The sequence below is a fragment of the Peromyscus californicus genome, unplaced genomic scaffold, assembly GCF_007827085.1.
Source record: "Peromyscus californicus insignis strain IS unplaced genomic scaffold, ASM782708v3 Scaffold_9__1_contigs__length_137607984, whole genome shotgun sequence".
In the NCBI taxonomy this organism is placed as follows: Eukaryota; Metazoa; Chordata; class Mammalia; order Rodentia; family Cricetidae; genus Peromyscus; species Peromyscus californicus.
The window spans coordinates 129,290,446-129,308,171 of NW_026294617.1; the positions used below are offsets into that span (position 1 = coordinate 129,290,446).

At 37.5% G+C, this 17,726-nt stretch overlaps 2 protein-coding genes across 3 annotated transcripts; one reads left to right on the forward strand and one right to left on the reverse strand.

Annotated features, from left to right (window-relative positions):
- Window positions 1–1,064: 1,064 nt before the first annotated feature.
- Ifi44 (interferon induced protein 44) lies at window positions 1,065–16,942 on the reverse strand. Of its 2 annotated transcripts, XM_052731585.1 has the most exons (9): window positions 16,840–16,942; window positions 15,935–16,398; window positions 14,433–14,469; window positions 13,205–13,400; window positions 12,922–13,068; window positions 7,373–7,544; window positions 6,340–6,440; window positions 2,619–2,792; window positions 1,080–1,472 (listed from the first exon to the last, which is right to left on the reverse strand). In XM_052731585.1, the coding sequence occupies exons 2-9, from the start codon at window positions 16,386–16,388 to the stop codon at window positions 1,425–1,427; spliced, it is 1,329 nt and encodes a 442-aa protein (XP_052587545.1). In that variant the 5' UTR covers window positions 16,389–16,398; window positions 16,840–16,942; the 3' UTR covers window positions 1,080–1,424. The 2 variants fall into 2 exon arrangements, with proteins under 2 accessions (XP_052587547.1, XP_052587545.1); XM_052731587.1 differs by lacking the exon at window positions 12,922–13,068 and having other exon boundaries at window positions 1,065–1,472.
- On the forward strand, window positions 9,015–9,691 carry LOC128106240 (ubiquitin-conjugating enzyme E2 N-like). The gene has a single exon (XM_052731588.1). The coding sequence runs from the start codon at window positions 9,112–9,114 to the stop codon at window positions 9,568–9,570; it is 459 nt and encodes a 152-aa protein (XP_052587548.1). The 5' UTR covers window positions 9,015–9,111; the 3' UTR covers window positions 9,571–9,691.
- Window positions 16,943–17,726: the final 784 nt, after the last annotated feature.

Consider the following 17,726-nt stretch of genomic DNA (forward strand, 5'->3'; position numbering starts at 1 on the left):
CCTAGGATTTGAGGGGCCTTGAACATTTCTCTTTACCTTCTTGTAATTCTGCAAAAAAAAAAAAAAAAAAATTCCTTAGGAGCCTACTGTCTCTTCAACCCTTACTTCAGAATGCATACATGCAATGTGGCACAGTCACTGTAGACACAGCTTAAATAGGAGCCCTTGTTGGGTCTATGTTGGGTGAACAAACCTACAGCCAATCTCAAACCTAGGTAACAATAACCTAACTTGTGACTTAAGCTCTAAATTTTCAGAGTGGTTTCTTAGACAGCAATACCTAACAAAATTCAATGTATTAGTTCATCAAGTTTCTTTTTGGTTTTGGGGTTTTTTTCCCTCTTTCTTTTTATTTATTCTTCTCTAATACAATACACAAAATCACAGTTTCCCTTCCATTCACTCCTCCCCCCCCCCCTCTCTCCCCCACTCCTCCTCCATTTCCCTTCAGAAAAGAGCAGGTCTCCTGGGGATATCAATTGAACATGGCATGACAAGATACAATAAGACTATGCATAAAGTCTCATATCAGGACTGAGCAAAGCAACCCAGTAGGAGGTAAAGGGTCCCAAGAGCAAGCAAAAGAATCTGAGACAGCCCCATTCACACTGTAAGGAGTCCCACAAAACACCGAGCTAACAACCACAACATATACACAGAGGACCCAGTGTAGACCCATGCAGGCTCTGTGATTGCCTTGCCGCTTCATTCTCTACAAGCCTCTCTGGGCCCTGCTTAGATGATTCTGTGGACCATCTTTTCCTCAACCCCTCTGGCTTCTTCAATTCTTCCTCCCTTTCTTTTTCATGGTTCCCCAAGCTCCAAGGGGAGGGACCCAGTGGAGATCTCTAATTTCGGCTCTTTCTCCACCTAATGTTGGCTGTGTGTCTCTACATCTGCTTCCATCAGCAGCCTGAGGAAGCCTCTCTGACAACAGTTGGGCTAGGCACCAACCTATGAGTATAGCAGAATATCATTAGTACTCATTTTATTAAGTTATTTTCCTGTCTCTGTTATAGTCATCTGTTTATTAATGCTGTCCAAGTTGAGTTTTATCACTTGTAACTCATAGTCACAATAATAGAATTTGAAAAGTAATGACATATACTTAAGTTAGATTTGGGGTTCATAACAACAAACCATTTTATTTTTTAATAGATACAGAATATAAACCCACCAGGAATTATGATTGATTTTTCATAACTGATTACTTTTATCTTATTTTTCTATTAATCAAAGGCACTGCTTTTTTGCACATGTACTTCTTCCTAGCACAGTTAAAATGCATTCTAGTTTCAGCTTCTTCTTCTTCTTCTTCTTCTTCTTCTTCTTCTTCTTCTTCTTCTTCTTCTTCTTCTTCTTCTTCTCCCCTGTTTTCTCATTGTTCTGTTGATCAATTAATTATTACTACATGATAAATTCTCTTATTTTTCCTCTTTTTTGCACACATGGGAGTGTTTCTTTTCTGATACCTAAAAAAAGAGAAACAAAATGGTCTTAGTTGGTTTATACTGAGAAGCAACCAGAAGGTTGCTAGAGAACTAAGCTCATCCTAGCTAGGAGCCTGTACACCGCAAGAAAGAGGACTGGAGAAGCTGAGACGACAGTGTCAGACAGAAAGCTAGCAGTGGGAGACCTTCCCAGTTCTTTCAGAATTAGCAATCAGTGAAGAGGATAGAGTACTCAAATATGACGAAATAATGTTTGAGTAAAATAAACCAGAACTCCCATTTAATCTCTAATGGTAACAGTGCAGCATATGCCAGCCACAGACTGATAACAGAACACCCTGAAGGGCAAGTTGAGTCTGTAATCACAAATGATAAATATTTACCCAGGAGGAGTCACACTAAATGAAGCAGAAATAAATGAGGTGGAGGGGGTCAAAAAGCCAAGCTAAAAATATCACAAAAATACTTTCATACTTGTATTTTATAGCATTATTTACAATAGCTAAGGATGGAAGCCAACTAGGTGTCCAACAATGGAGGAATGAATACAGAAAATGTAAGGTCTATACACAGTGGAATTTCTTTCAATTACAAAGTAAAAAGTTAGGTTATTCTCAGGAAAATGGATGTAACTAAAGATAATCTATTGAGCATATTAGGCTAGTCTCAAAAGACATTTTACCCCAGTTTTGGTTCCTAGATCTCTAGATAATTATATAAATTTTATATATATATATATATATATATATATATATATATATATATATATATATATAATCAGATGCATTTGGTTCTAAGGCAGGGACAAATCCTCTAAGATCACATCTGATGAGAGATAGTGTTGATCCAATCTGGTTCTAGTTCCCAAGCAAAGCAGCCAGTGTGAAAGAAGAAAACAGAGGTGAGCAAAGTATTTTCAGACAGTGAAAGAGATATATCATTTCATAATTTTCTTTTTAAAACTAGAGTGAAGTTATGCAGATCCTCCAAGACATATTGGAGATGGAAGGCAGGAAGGAAATGTGCATAGAAAAGGTATGTTCAGCCAGTGGGTCAGGGCTACTCATATGCCAATAGCCCAGAGACAGACCTATCAGGTAAACAACAGACCCAAACAAGAATTAGCCAAGTTGATGATATCTTCAAGGTCTGAGATCACCAGTCTACCTGTTTGTTCAAAGGCAAGTCCTCTAAGAAGTCATTTGCAGTATGCAGGATCTCTCTCAGTGCCGAGAGGATTACCATGTTCTTCACAGGGTCCAGATGCCACTCTGAGACATAATTACTAATCACCAAGATGTCAGAAAGGGCAAAACCAAAGTCTCTATGGACTGCTTCTAGCTGAAATATAAAATTTAAAACCCAGAGCTGTATAAAAATGAGAACAGATTTAGATCCATGATAACACATGTTAAAACAAATGTCAGTGTTAAGGAAGAGACAAGAGAATCCCAAGGACTTGCTGGTCTACCAGCCCTGTCAAATAAATGTGCTACAAGTTCAGTGAGAGACTTTTCTCAAAAAATAAAGTGGAAATCAGTTAAGAAGACACCTAACATCAAATCAGGACTTCCATATACATATGTAGTTATACACAAATAAGCATGAGCACACATGCACACTCACACACAGACACATACACACAATCTCTCAGGTGTATCACAGTAGTAAAAGGTATAAAATAAATTATCAGAGTAATAATAAAAAGCAAGAACTTGGTCATCATTTTCCTATATTTTTTAAAAACAAAGATCAGATCCTCTACAGTACTTTCTTGAACAACTTCACATCAAGTTCCAATATCACTGTTATTTTTATTTAAAATGCACTAATATATTAGACATGAATTAAAAGCAAATGGTATGCTCATTGATCATTAAGATTAATATTGTGAAAATGGCCAACCTACTAAAACCAAGCTACAGATTCAACACAATCCCCATAAAAATTCCAACATAATTATTCATAGAAAGTGAGAAAACATCTCTAACTTCATATAGAAACACACATATAAAAAAACAAAACAAGATCACAAAAACAAGCCTGAATAATAAAAGGACTGAAGGACTAGTGGGGGTGTCATCATCCCAGATCTGAAATTTTATTACTGAGCTACAGAGATAAAATAAGCATGGTATTGGCATAAAAACAGACATGTTGATCTATGGAATCGAATTGAAGACCCAGACATAAACTCACATGTAGTCAGAAGGCTTCTCAGGGCCGCTAATAAAATAATTACTCAGAGGCTGATATTAATTACCAGTCACACGACATATGGCAGGCTTCTTGCTGGCTAGCTCTTATAACTTAAATTAACCCACTGCTATTAATCTATGTTTTGCCACGTGTTTCATGGCTTACTGGTCTGCTGGCATGTTGTTCCTTGGGTGACAGGCTGGTGTCTCTCTGTCTCACCTTTCTCTTCCTGTCTATCTGCTCAGATTTCCACCTGCCTCTAAGCTGCCTTGCCACAAGCCAATACAGCTTTATTTATCAACCAATCAAAGCAACACATGTTCACAGTATACAGAAAAACATTCTACAGCACTCACACACCTACAGATATCTAATTATTGACAAAGAAGCTAAAAATACGCAATGGAAAAAAGAAAACATCTTCAACAAATCATGCTGGTCAAACTGGGTAGCTACATGTAGAAGAATAAAAAATAGATTTGTCTTTAGTGTTAATTGTCCTTCCTCACATTCTCTCCCCTACCCTTTTCTCCCATCCCCCTCTGCATTTAATCTTCCTATTCTGGTTTCCCCTTTATCCCTCCATAACACTGTATTAGATTTCGAATTCCTTGGAGATTCCTCCCTTTACCTCTCAGTCCCTTACTAAGTATCTAATCTCTGTGGTATTTACCACTCTGCAAAAATCTCAACTCCAAATGCAGTTTTGTGCATCAATTTAAGACCAGATACACTGAATCTGATAGAAGAGAAAGTGAGGCATAGCCTTGAACTCATTGGCACAGGAGAAGACTTTCTGAATAGAACACCACTAGAACAGGCACTAAGACCAACAAGTAATAAATGGGCCTCATAAACGGAAAAGCTTCTGTATGGCAAAGGACACCATCATTTGGGCAAACTAGCAGCCTACAGAATAGAAAAGTATCTTTGGCAATTATACATCTGATAGAAGGTATCTAAAACATACAGTTTAGTATCTAAAACATATAAAGAACAACAAAAAAAATCTGGACATAAAAAATAAGCAACCCAATTTTTAAAAAGGGTACAGAACTAAGCCAAGAGTTCTCAAAAGATGAAACACAAATGACTGGAAAAAAGTTTAAAGAAATATTCAACATCTTTAGCCATTATGGAAATGCAAATCAAGAATACTTTGAAACTTCTTCTTACCCCAGTCATAATGGCCAAGATCAATAACACAAATGACAGATCACACTGGCAAGGATGTGGGGAAGAGGAACACTTATTAATTAGTGGGAAGGGAAAAATAAACTGTAGCTTGAGTTTTCCTGCCTGGCCCACAGTCAGGACAAATCTTTCTCACCTGCCAGTCCCACAGCAGCTCAGACTTGACCAAGTAAACACAGAGACTTATATTGGTTACAAACTGTATGGCCGTGGCATGCTTCTTGCTAACTGTTCTTACAGCTTAAATTAATCCATTTCTATTAATCTATACCTTGACACGTGGCTTGTGGCTTACAGGTACTTTACATCTTCCTTATCCTGATGGCAGCTGGCAGTGTCTCTCCCACCCAGCTTCCTGTTTTCTCAATTTTCCTCTCTGTTAGTCCCGCCTATACTTCCTGCCTGGCCACTGCCAATCAGAGATTTGCCCTGACTGTGGGCCAGGCAGGAAAACTCTAGCAACAATAAACTGGTACAACCATTATGGAAACTGGTGTGGTGGTTCCTTAGGAAGCTGGCAATAGAGCTACCTCAAGACCCAGCTATACTACTCTTAGGTGTATACCCAAAGGACTTTATATCATACTAGATAGGTACTTTCTCATCCATGTTCATGGCTACTCTACTCTACTCATAATAGCTAGAAATTGAAAACAGTCTAGATGTCTGGTTCTTTGGGGTTTTTTATTATTTTATTGCTGTTTTGTTTTGTTTTGAAAGTGAGAAAACAAAGTTGGATGGGTATGTAGGAAGGAAGTAACTGGGACAAACTGGAGGAAGGAAAAACATGATCAAAGTTTATATGGCTACTTTTTAATGTCTATGTTTCTCTAAAATGTAAAGTCATAAAATGAAGTGTCATTACCACTGGCTTCTGCTTTTCTGTCTACTACAAATATCTAGCTATCCACTACATCGAGAAATCCATGCATCTCAGATATTCTACCATTTTTGTCCTCTAGTAGTTTGATTTATATTTCCTATGCTTAAATTGTTTCTCTTTTTGTTTCTTCTCTTACTAAAATGCTTAAATACTATCATTCAGTGTCACCTTTGCAGTGAAATAATCCCCTGTGACATTTTTCTACTTCACCATTTCTTACATGATATTTATCACATATAATCATGGCATATTCTTCTGTCTACTTTTTCATTTCCCACTTCCCTATACTCTCACTTCTGTCTATAAATTATATGTTTTTTAGTACAATAATGTCTGTACCATTGTTGTATCAAATTAGAGGTTATAGTACTGGTTTGATCATAAGGAAATCAATAAATATTTGTTGAATTAAATTATAGCAAGTAAAATTAAACATAAAGTAAAACACAAAGATGAGTTGTATATAATTCAATCTTCTAAGCCTGGGAAATGTGTCCTAACTTTTCTAGCAATTATTTTAATTCCTCTTCAGTTTAACAGTTATCTAATGTTCTTTATAAAGTTGGATATTGTGTATATAAAGACATTTCTCAGAGGACATACACTCATTACCTTGAGCTTCACAGGCTCACAGTTGTATATGTCTACCAGGTCTTCTCTTGTAATCAGATCCAGGCTATCCACGTGGGTAAGCAAAGCCACATGCAGGATGCCTGTGTCAAAGAAATACATAGGATTTTATCCTTACAGATATCAATAGCATTTCTAAATTAGTAAATTATCAATTTTGCTGGAGGCAAGCAATGGGGCAACTTTAGATTTAGGGAGTTCTCTACCGTCTTACACACACACAACATCCACTGGAATTTCTTCTGCCTGGGATGTCCCCTTTGTTCTAAGCTAAAAATTGAAGCTTCATGAAAGAGTACTTAGAACTAACTAAAATTTACTCCACATTATTGCCAATTGCTATTCAGTCCTAATCGTGTTGTTTTAATGGAGATTAGAGAAAATGCCAGAGAAGATGGAGAAAGGCATTCCAAGAGAACAAAACCACCATAACCTGATGAGTAAGCTACTCCTACTTCACAATATTGACAAATAGGTCCCTGAACAAGATTTTAAAACATTTCAGTTTCAGTGAGCAGGTAAGTCCTTGTTTCTTAATCAAATTTGTGATGGACTCTTTCCCACTCAGGTGGATAAAACCAAGAAAAGCCAGAGTTGGGCACCAGAACCACCAGCTTGTGCTCACCTCCTGCCTTTCTGCTGCCTCTCTACCAGGTGTGTTCTATATCTGCTCTTTTTTCTAATCCTTTAAGGTCCAAAAGGAAAGATATAGTATGTCAAAAACTACATGAGAAAACACTAAGGCAGTGTGTGGTTGGGGTTGGCTACTCTTCAACTTGTGCAATACGTGCAAACAAAATAGTCATAGGGAGGACCTATCATTTTAGCAGTTTTAAGTTGTTGAGGGAAATTGAGTTTAAGTCATATAGCTATTGAGCTCTCAACTGGATGTAACCATGCTGATGATCCAGAAAGACTCGCATTTGCTATCACTGTGGTCCTTCACTTCACTCCCCAAATTTCTGCTGTAAAGTCTAGTCAGTTACTTCCAGTAGCAAAATGAAATGACACTCACCACATTTTATCAGCTCTCTTCGAATCCTTTTTATCTTTGCCACCAACCCATGGGAGAGCTGTTCCACAGAATTGATATCAAACACAAACACCACACAATGGATTCTGTCCTTCAGCAGTGGGTTGTGAATGTAGTTCGGATGGTTTGATGTGATTGGCTTCATGGAATTGAACTGTAAAGTAGATAAGACAGAAGTCAGAGCACTCAGAAAGGAAGTTAGAATCATCACATGGACTGTGTTTATTCATAAACTATACTCCAGTCATATGCATTTGAACAAAATGCACAGAGATCTGATGTTAAGAGGTTAACTCTAAAATGGAGAAGGCAGTAAATGCATAAGTGGTTAGCAGTTCTTTTACACAGCCTGATAATGTGACCAAGGGATACATGATCTGGGGCTATAATGACAGAGTTCTACTCAAGAAAGTGAACAAGGCTGTGTCAGGAACTACTCTCAATAAAAGAAACCATGTGTGTGAAGACAGAGATCAGAGCATTCAGAAACAAAGTTGGAGTCCTCACACAGTGAGTGAAGAGGAGAATGCCTCATGATAGGATGGTACCATTATTCTTGAACTAACAATTGCTCTGCCAGGGTCTGTCTCACAGAGATAGTGGCATAAAAAAAATAATATCTGCACAGTGTCTTGATTGTATGCCTATTCATGCAACAAAAACATGGAATACCAGCAAGCCATAGGATACTATCACTTCTCTAAAAAGGGAGAGCACACAAATATGTACATATTTTCTTCGATATTACAAAAAGGAAGCAAGTCATAAATTTATTATGATTTCTTATAGGAAGAACAAAAGGATTTGTTTAAATAAGCAGAGAAAGGATATAAGTTCTTTAAATACTCTTTATTCAACAAATTCAAATTTAGGTATATAAATAATAAGTTATAAAAATAAAACAAAATCAAATTTTAAAACAAATTCATAAATCAAACTAAACATTGTACTTAGTATAACTAGAATCAAACTACTTCTGACTGACTGTAAAACAGGGTATAATTTGTATGCCTCATAATGATATATGATTGCATTCTCAACATAGTATAAGAATCTGCTAAGATTGTTATATTGTCTCCAATTTTGATTGTTATTTTACTAAATAATATTAAATATGATTAGGTAATTTACACTAGTAATGGAATCTGTTTTGAAGCTACTGTGTGACATGAAGAAATTAGTTGTGATACAATATTCTATCCAATCTGCTGTCCTTGAGAACAAGAATTCTCAATTTAGGAGAAAGTCAACAAAAATATAATTACAGAAGATTAAAAATTATCCAGTCTTTAATTTGATAAATGTATATTAATTTATAAGGCACCTTATCAAAGAAATATGTGCTTTGCTGAAAAGTGCAAGAAAAAACTGCCAGCAACTTTTCTAATGCTACAAACAGGGCTTTGTGAAGAAGCAATTGATTCACAGAGCAGGATGAAAAACACAAAAGACGTGACAGGGGTACCCAGACATACCACAGAGCAAGAAACACAGAAAATACCTGTGTTTCTGTCAAAGGACCTGTGATTTAACTTGTAGAGATTCCCATTGGTCCTGGCAACTGGATTTAGAAAAACCACAACATATCAAAAAACATTAAAATTATTCAGTTTATATTGAGTTCACAATGATAATAAATTAACAACTGGGGGACTTCCACTGGTGCGTGAGGCGAGCGGAGCCGGAGACAAGAGCAGAGGCCGAACTCGGGATCTGACAAGATGGCCGGGCTGCCCCGCAGGATCATCAAGGAAACCCAGCGTTTGCTGGCTGAACCAGTTCCTGGCATTAAAGCAGAACCAGATGAGAGCAACGCCTGTTATTTCCATGTGGTCATTGCTGGCCCCCAGGATTCCCCCTTTGAGGGAGGGACTTTTAAACTTGAACTATTCCTTCCAGAAGAATACCCAATGGCAGCACCTAAAGTACGTTTCATGACCAAAATTTATCATCCTAATGTAGACAAGTTGGGAAGAATATGTTTAGATATTTTGAAAGATAAGTGGTCCCCAGCACTGCAGATCTGCACAATTCTGCTATCAATCCAGACTTTGTTAAGTGCTCCTAATCCAGATGATCCGTTAGCAAATGATGTAGCTGAGCAGTGGAAGACCAATGAAGCCCAAGCCGTAGAAACAGCGAGAGCATGGACTAGGCTATATGCCATGAATAATATTTAAGTCGATCAGATCATCGAGTGCACATCACTTCTCCTGTTCTGCCAAGACTCTTCCTTTTTTTGTTTGCATTTAATGGACACAGTCTTAGAAACATTACAGAATAAAAGCCCAGGCATCCTCATCTTTGGTGATTACATGCACATTAGCAAATCTCTGTCTTGTCGTGATTCACTGTTGGAAAGCATGAGCAGAGGCTAGAAGTATCATCTGGGTTGTTGTGAAATGTTGAAAGCAGTGACTCTGCTTGGATTCGTTTCCCCATCATGGTTTAAGTACAAAGCACTGTGAATGAAGGTAGTTGCCAGGGTTAGCTGCCAGGGGCATGGGTGTTTTTATTTTATTTTTTAGGGGAAAAGTAGTTTTATTTTAATTTTATGGTCTCCTTAACCCCTCCCCCTCTTATGGGATCTAATTACAGTGGTTAAATGCAGCTAACCAGTTTTTTAGAATATGTTCTCTAGCCAAGTCTAACTTTAGACACTGTAGATGGACAAGCTCGATTGTCTGAATCAAAATGGGAACATTAAATAAACATCACAGCCCTCACTAATAGCATTGTGACTTTGCTGTCGAGTGTAGATTCTCTGCCCCATCCCCCAAGAAGAAACAAAAGCTTGTGACCATTTTGTATGGCTTGTCTGGAAACTTCTGTAAATCTTATGTTTTAGTAAAGTATTTTTTGTTATTCTCCTGAAAAAAAAAATTAACAACTGATTACTGGAGGCAAATAAATACTCAGAAAAAAAAAAAACTTACTGTTTTCAAAAGTTCATAAAACAGACAAAAACTGAAGCCTGTTTTTAGACTCTGCTTTTCTTTTGTAACTATGTGAACCACTGTGTAATTAGATAGTGAGTATGGGAGAATTTCTCTCCATGGGCGACATGACGAAGAAAGGTGGAAGGAGATCACTACGTTCACTCTGATAAATAAATGATCCACAAACTGAACGTTGCTGTGGAATAATCCTTCTGTACACTGCAAATATGTATTACTCTCATTGGTTAATAAAAAGCTGACAGACTGGTAACCAGGCAGGAAGTATAGATGGGACACCAGACACAGAAGACTCTCAGAGGAGGAAAGACAGAGTCAGAGGAGAAGCCAGCCAGCCACCGAGATAGCAGGATGTATAGAAAATGAGGTAACAAGCTCTGAGCCACGTGGTGAAGCATAGATAAGAAATATGGATTAATTTAAGTTTAAGAGTTAGCTAGTAACAAGCATGAGCTATTGGCTGAGCATTTATAAGTAACATTAAGGCTCTGAGTGGTTATTTGGGAATTGATGGGCAGGAGAGAAGTGTACAACTACAGAGCGCTAATGATACAATTTTGAAAATCAAGAAATTTGAAAAATGCACCTCCGGATGGAAGAACACACCACCTATGAAGTAAAATTCACTAAACTATTTTTTATTCTGTAGAAAGAAGAGAACCACATAAAGTGATACTTAAGGATACAACAAAATTGAGTCCGTGTTATAAAGAGATCCACAGAAGAACCATTCCAGTTTCCTAAAAAGACAAGCTGCAGGGCCAGTAAGATGGCTCGGGGTAGAGGTGTTTACCACCAAGACTGATGACCTGAGTTCAGTCCCCAGAACTCACATGGAGGAAGGAGAGAACCAACTGCCTCAGCGTGTCCTCTGATCTGTGCACTCACCATGGCATGTGTGCACCCCACACACATACACACATACACACATGTACACAGACAACATACACATACACACCACAACATACACACACATACATGCACCCATTTACTTATTTATTTATTTTTAAACAGACATGTAAGGAAAAGCAGAATATATAGGCTAAAACATTTTGAATAGATTTACTTTTCAAAAATGAACTTTTAAAAATTGTTAGAAATTTGAATATCAAATAATATTTACTAAGGTAAAAATAACTGTGACATGATTATATCTATGTTCAAAGAAAGCTACATATAATATGTACTTATTTGTATGTATACAAATGATATTCAACTTCACCTAAACTGTTATTATTTCTCTGATTTACTTCAAAATGATACAGGAGAAGAGAAAATGGGAAATATAGATTAATAAAGATTATACATGATTCAAAAATTTCAAAGCTGAGTACATGGAAATTGATTGATATGTTTTGTGCACTTTTATATAAATTTTAAGTGTTCTATAATAAAAAATTCTCTAAACATGCATGTCTGCATTCTATCTCTATATTAAGAAAAAAAAGAAACTTCCATGATCAAAAAGTTAAAATAATCTTTCTAAATAGTACACAGGATATGTGAACATACAAATTAAATTACAACATGAAGTATTAATACAATTTCCCTCAAAACAACAATAAATCAATCACAAGAAAGCTTGCTTCCAAAAGTGTATGTATAAAAACTGTCAAGAAAAGCAAGAGAGTTGTGATAGCATAGTATATCAAGAACTAGTTTATTTCTGCAGTAATAAAAAATGGTTAAACAATATGTAGTTAAGATGGCACCATAAAGGGATAAATAAACATACCAATAGAAAAAAAACCTAAAGAATGAAAAATGTTATATCTGTGCACATTTAGTAGAGAAAGGATGCCAAAGACATCAGTGAAAGACACGATAACAATTGACTACCCATTTGGTTCAAGGATAGTTAAGGATTAATTTGTCATCTAAATGTTTTTGGAGAGGACTACAAATTTGAAGCTAACTGGAGACTAACACAAATCTTTGACTTTCCCCTTCATCTTACCTTCCTGTGGTCAGCATGGCCTAAAAAGCTTAAGGATGGAGGACACACTTTGGTGAGGCTGCTATAGATTTACTAACATATTGGGTGGCATAAAAACAAATATCAATTTCTCACATTTGGGGAGAACATAGAATCTAATATCAAGGGGTCAGAAAAGTTTAGATCTATTGAGGTTTTTCAGATATCCATTTTTAGCCTGTACCCCCACATGGCAAAAGGGCTCAGCTGTCTCATGGTTTCTGAGAATGACACTAATTCTACCCCTAAGGGCTCCATCCTCAAGACACACCTACTTCCCAAAGCCTCCACCTGTTAAAGCCATCACCCTGATGTCTGGGACTTCAGCATATGAAACCTTGAGGGGAAACAAACAGTCCCCAGTGTCTGTTATAGCTGGTTTTGTGTCAACTTAACACAAGCTAGCGTCTTCAGAGAGGAGGAGCCTCAATTGAGAAAATGCCTCCATAAGATCCAGCAGTAGGGCATTTTCATAATTTGTGATTATAGGGGAGGGCCCAGGCCACTGTGGGTAATGCCATCCCTGGGCAAGTGGTTCTGGGATCTATAAGAAAGCAGGCTGAACAAGCCATGATTTTTAATAGTCAGTCAAATCTTACCTCGTACCTGTCAGGAGTGTGGCCATTTAAGAGGTAAGCTGTGTCATCTGTGTGCAAGCCAGCTTTCTGACTCAGCCCCAGCGAGTCACACAGGACAAACGGCAAGGGGCCATCATCATCCCTGTGTGTGATGGAATATGTCCTGTACTGAAAAATGAGGGACAACTTGAAACGCACATTCCTTCTTGTTATAAATTTAAATAAAGTCAATTGGTGGTCAACGTGGTTTTCCAATACACTTAACTTGAACCAAAGAAGCCTGGGTAGCCTAAAATACACTTACCTTGTCAGATATCCCATTTTTGTCACAGCCCACCAAGGCCTGGTGTGTGATGCTGCCTCTGAAAACAGACTTGACTGAGTTGACGAAGCTAGACTTTCCAGCTCCTATAGGACCCAGCAGCAAAATTCGTGTTTGGGGAACCAGGTCTCCATACGGCTTATAGGTACTCAGGACAGTCAATAAATTTCTCTGTATCCTATTAAAATTCAACAAATTTTAAGAATTGACTGGTCAGTTCACATGTTCTCACCATACATTTTCTAAGAATTCACTTATCTTCCTTATCTTCTAATTAGAAGCTTGTCTTCTTCCAGGTACATACAAGACTTGAATATAGTGGTGTGAAGTAAGCTTATGTATCTGAACACTATGTCTTAAGTTGGTGTTTGGGAAGATGATAGAACCTTTAGGAGGTGGAGCCTTGCTGGAGGGAGTAGGTCAATGAGGCAAGCATTGAGGGCTTATGACCTCACCCACTTCCTGTTCTTTCTCTCTGTGCTTCCTGTATGTGGATGAAAACGTTGTCAGCCAGCTTCCTGGTTCTGTGTCCGTGCTTTCTGTGACTGCTGCCATGGCTGCCCTACCATGATGGTCTCTCTCCCTCTAGAACTGTAAGCTAAAGGAAATCCTTTCTTCCTTAAGTTGTTTGGTTGTGGTGTTTTGTCATAACAACTGAAAAAAAGCTAATACACTACCCTAGCTTAAGTCATATAGTAAAGGAAATAAAAATAAAAATAACACTTGCAACTAAAACTAATTAATCATAAAACTGTTCACTTATGTTACTACAGCTTGTAAATTCACTAATATCAGGCATGCCAAATAGGAAGATTAATAATGATAAACTCTAAAAGTAATTGGATAATATGTATTTGAAGTTTATAGTATACCATTTCTAACATGTTCCCAAAACTCATTAATAGATGTTCTCAGCTTCATAATCATTCTCAGCATATTCTAAAGAAAAAAATTTACTGTAAGAATCCTAAAACACAATGTAAGCAAAATTATTTTCCCTTAGTATATAGCATTAAAAATAGTCCTCTCCCACTCACTGTTCTTAATATTATTAGGATCAATTGTTTTATAATTATAGAGACGGGTTTTGGTTATTCTTTCATGGTTTATGTATTTGCTGTAATAATTTGTGTCATCAATTTTGTTGACATTCATTATCATAATGAAAGGTAATAAACAGTAATAAGATAATAAAAAGTCATTGACTTACACAGCAATGTCTCTTGTCTTTCTCTCATCCAATAACTCTAAGAAAAATAATAATATAGATTATAAATTCTTAAATAATTGGCTTAGCAAATGAATGTGAGCAAATTCACTAGAGACAAATATGTAAGTAGTCTTTTCACAGGAAAAAGCAAGGGGAGAAAATTGACATTGCCTCCTTTGGAAACACAAGAGTGTCTGCACATGGGTTCTCGCACCTGCTCAGTAGTAGTGTGGACTTCTTTGCTTGAATGGAAGTTGGATTGTGAGTGTCTTCTGAATTAGAGAAGCAGAATATAGATGTATAGACAACCAAGGAAAGACTAGTGTTAACTGATATTTTCCCTGAAAGTGGTAATAGGTCTGAAAGATACAATGTACAGAGACGCATAAAAATAATTTTTAAAATAGGCACAAGATTTTGTCAAAGCTAGCTCTCAATAGGAACTTCCATTCAATCAATGCATTCCTGGCTCAAAAGAGAAGATAAAAGTAGATAAAAAGAAAGTCTAGCCACTCCATGGAAAGCAGTGGTGCATAGATGTGCAGAGGACTAGAAACAGACCAGTCGGTCTCAGGTTCAGAGGTGTCCCCCCCCTTTTTTTTAAGACAAGACTTTTTGGGGCATGGACTTAAAACTGAAACCATTAGTCTAGCAATGCTATCAAATTTCTAATAACTCTCACTATTGGGCCATATGTAGAACAACCAAGTAAATACCATTAAATTGCCAAAAGCAGAAATTGTAAAGATTTAATTCAATGACCAAAATATAATTAATCTCTGAAAGAATAAAAACTATATGTAAAAATAAAATTAAACTTTTGAGATTTTTATAAAGCATTCTCTGAAATAGCTTCAATGTCTAAAAGGAAACTTAAAACTACAATTATGTGCAAATTTACGGTGAAATACTTTACAGCAACTTTGTGATAAAATTGGACTTTATTGTGACAGGAAATGAGGAATGTTTGAAAACAGAAACAAAAAAAATGTAGGAACACTTACAAAAATAAAATGAGTAATCAATAAAATTAAGAACATAAGTTGTAAAACCTTGAATAAGTACAAGTTAATGTTGCAGTTATTCTTTTAGACTGAAATGAACTAATCAAGGAAAGCCGAGTCTGTGTGATCACAGTATTATGAGCATCTAACAGCCACACGCACAAAAACAAACTAATGACTACAGGCCGAGTGGTGGTGGGGGGTATGGTGAAGTTAAAGGTTCATTACCCAAGTCCTAGAGACATCATGGTGACATAATCCTTACAGCTGTATCACTATACCATGGAATGAAAATTGTGACAAAGGGGTAGATCTTACGTTAAGTGGTCTCATTTCCAAAAGATTGGATTTTAGCAATTTCTGGCCACATGTCAGTGTGGATCATCTCTCCAGATTTAAGAGCCCAAGTTCAAAGGTGCCTTTTCCACAGGGATATGTCATCTAGAACCCACTAAACATGCAGGGGAGACCTCCAAAGGCTTGTCTGAGCAAACATACCTTCGCATCGAAAAGTTTCACACTCCTGAATAGACATGGTAGAATATCGACGAGGCAGTCCGAGCTTTTCACATACCTCTGAACTTATAGTCATGTTTTTCTCATATAACACTACATAGATATCAGGAATACAATCAGTATTCTCTCTATCATAGAACAAAAAAGATGGCTTATGTGCTCCTATTGCACATGCTGAAACTTCAGTCTCTCGGAGTACAAAAAGAGTGATAGGAACATTTTTGTTCTGGAAGCCCTCTTGCAGGTAGGCACCAACGACACAGTTTCTACTGTAAAACACTGTCATGGTAGGACCGTGATCCCAACATTTCCATAACAAATCGCGATGAGAGAAGTTCTGCAGAGTCGCCTTATAAAGAAGACAAAACCGTTTTCCTCCAAAATAATTCTGCAGGCACTTTTCTTGCAACCATGTCAAACGAGTTTTCATGGCCATACTTCACAGCCTAGTGGGAAAGCCAACGGAGTCCTCATTAACACTGAAGACCGGACAGAGGCACGCACGGCTCGCGTTTACTCTTATAGAAGCCAACGGAGTCCTCATTAAACACTGAAGACCGGACAGAAGCACACACAGCTCGCGTTTACTCTTATAGAAGCCAACAGAGTCCTCATTAAACACTGAAGACCGGACAGAAGCACACACAGCTCGCGTTTACTCTTATAGAAGTCAACACAGTCCTCATTAAACACTGAAGACCGGACAGAGGCACACACAGCCTTCATTTACTCTTATTTTCTCACAGAACACAGGAAATTAATGAACATGAGGTAAAAACATATCAAGAAAATCATTACCAAAATGTTCGTTTAAATAATTGCTTTCAAAAATTTTAAACACTCTTGTTTGCAAGTGTCTGGTGTAAGTGGAAAGTTACAATACGTACCTCTGTGAAGAGTCTGCACAAAGCCTGGTGCTGAGGGCAGCTTCTGCCTCAGTAAACAAGCCTGAAAAGAGAAACTTGCCACAGCTTCCTGCTTAGGAAATGGAACTGAAACTCAGCATGCCTAGTCGTGCGGAGCAGCAGGCCAGTTTTTTTCCCAACATAATATTTTTATAGATTATTTGGGAGTTTCATATAACACACCCTGATCACATTCACTGCTCAGTTTTCCCAGATCCCCACCCCAGCCATGCTCCTGTGCCCTTCCCCCAACGAAAAGAAAAAAAAAAATACCAAGTCCAATTTTTGTTGCCCATACACTTACTGGAGCATGGGCGAACTCCCTTAAAGAAAACTGAGTCCTTCCCCACCCCACCCCTGCCAGAAGCCATCAACTGTGAAGAGCTACACTTCAGCATCCCTATCACAATTTTTAATAGTTCTCTTCAGTGGCTTCCTGTCTAGACTGTTTTTGGGGGATGGGGTGGAGGAGACGGGTTGTCACAGAAGACTTCTACATCTCTTATCCTCAACTGTGAGTCTGTGGTCATCAATATCAACTGCAAAAAAAACTACTTTTAAATAGCAAAGTCAAACCAAAAGTGCATTAGGAAAATTTAGGAAGCACAGCCTCTCACAGGGCTGAGGTTTGTCTTTTAAGGTAAATTCAACAAGTCTCTATATATGGACATAAACATCAAAATTACTATCTATTGTGCCTCCAAAGTACAAGTCATCTACTTCTCTTAATCCATGCTATTATTTTATTCCAAATTAGTTCCCAAACCTCCACGGGCTGTTAGAGCAGCCTCGTGCTTAGACAGAGCATGAGGTGGGCAAGCCTGTGCACCCTCCCGCAACAGCTGGTTACAGGAAGAGTGTCGCTTCGC

Coding starts and splice junctions, on each gene's coding strand:
- LOC128106240 (XM_052731588.1), top strand. CDS start 9,112: ATGGCCGGGCTGCCCCGCAGGATCATCAAGGAAACCCAGCGTTTGCTG.
- Ifi44 (XM_052731585.1), bottom strand. CDS start 16,388: ATGGCCATGAAAACTCGTTTGACATGGTTGCAAGAAAAGTGCCTGCAG. Junction 14,470..15,934: donor TGAAACTTTTCGATGCGAAG/GTATGTTTGCTC, acceptor TATTTTTCTTAG/AGTTATTGGATGAGAGAAAG. Junction 13,401..14,432: donor AAGACAAGAGACATTGCTGT/GTAAGTCAATGA, acceptor GAATTTTAATAG/GATACAGAGAAATTTATTGA.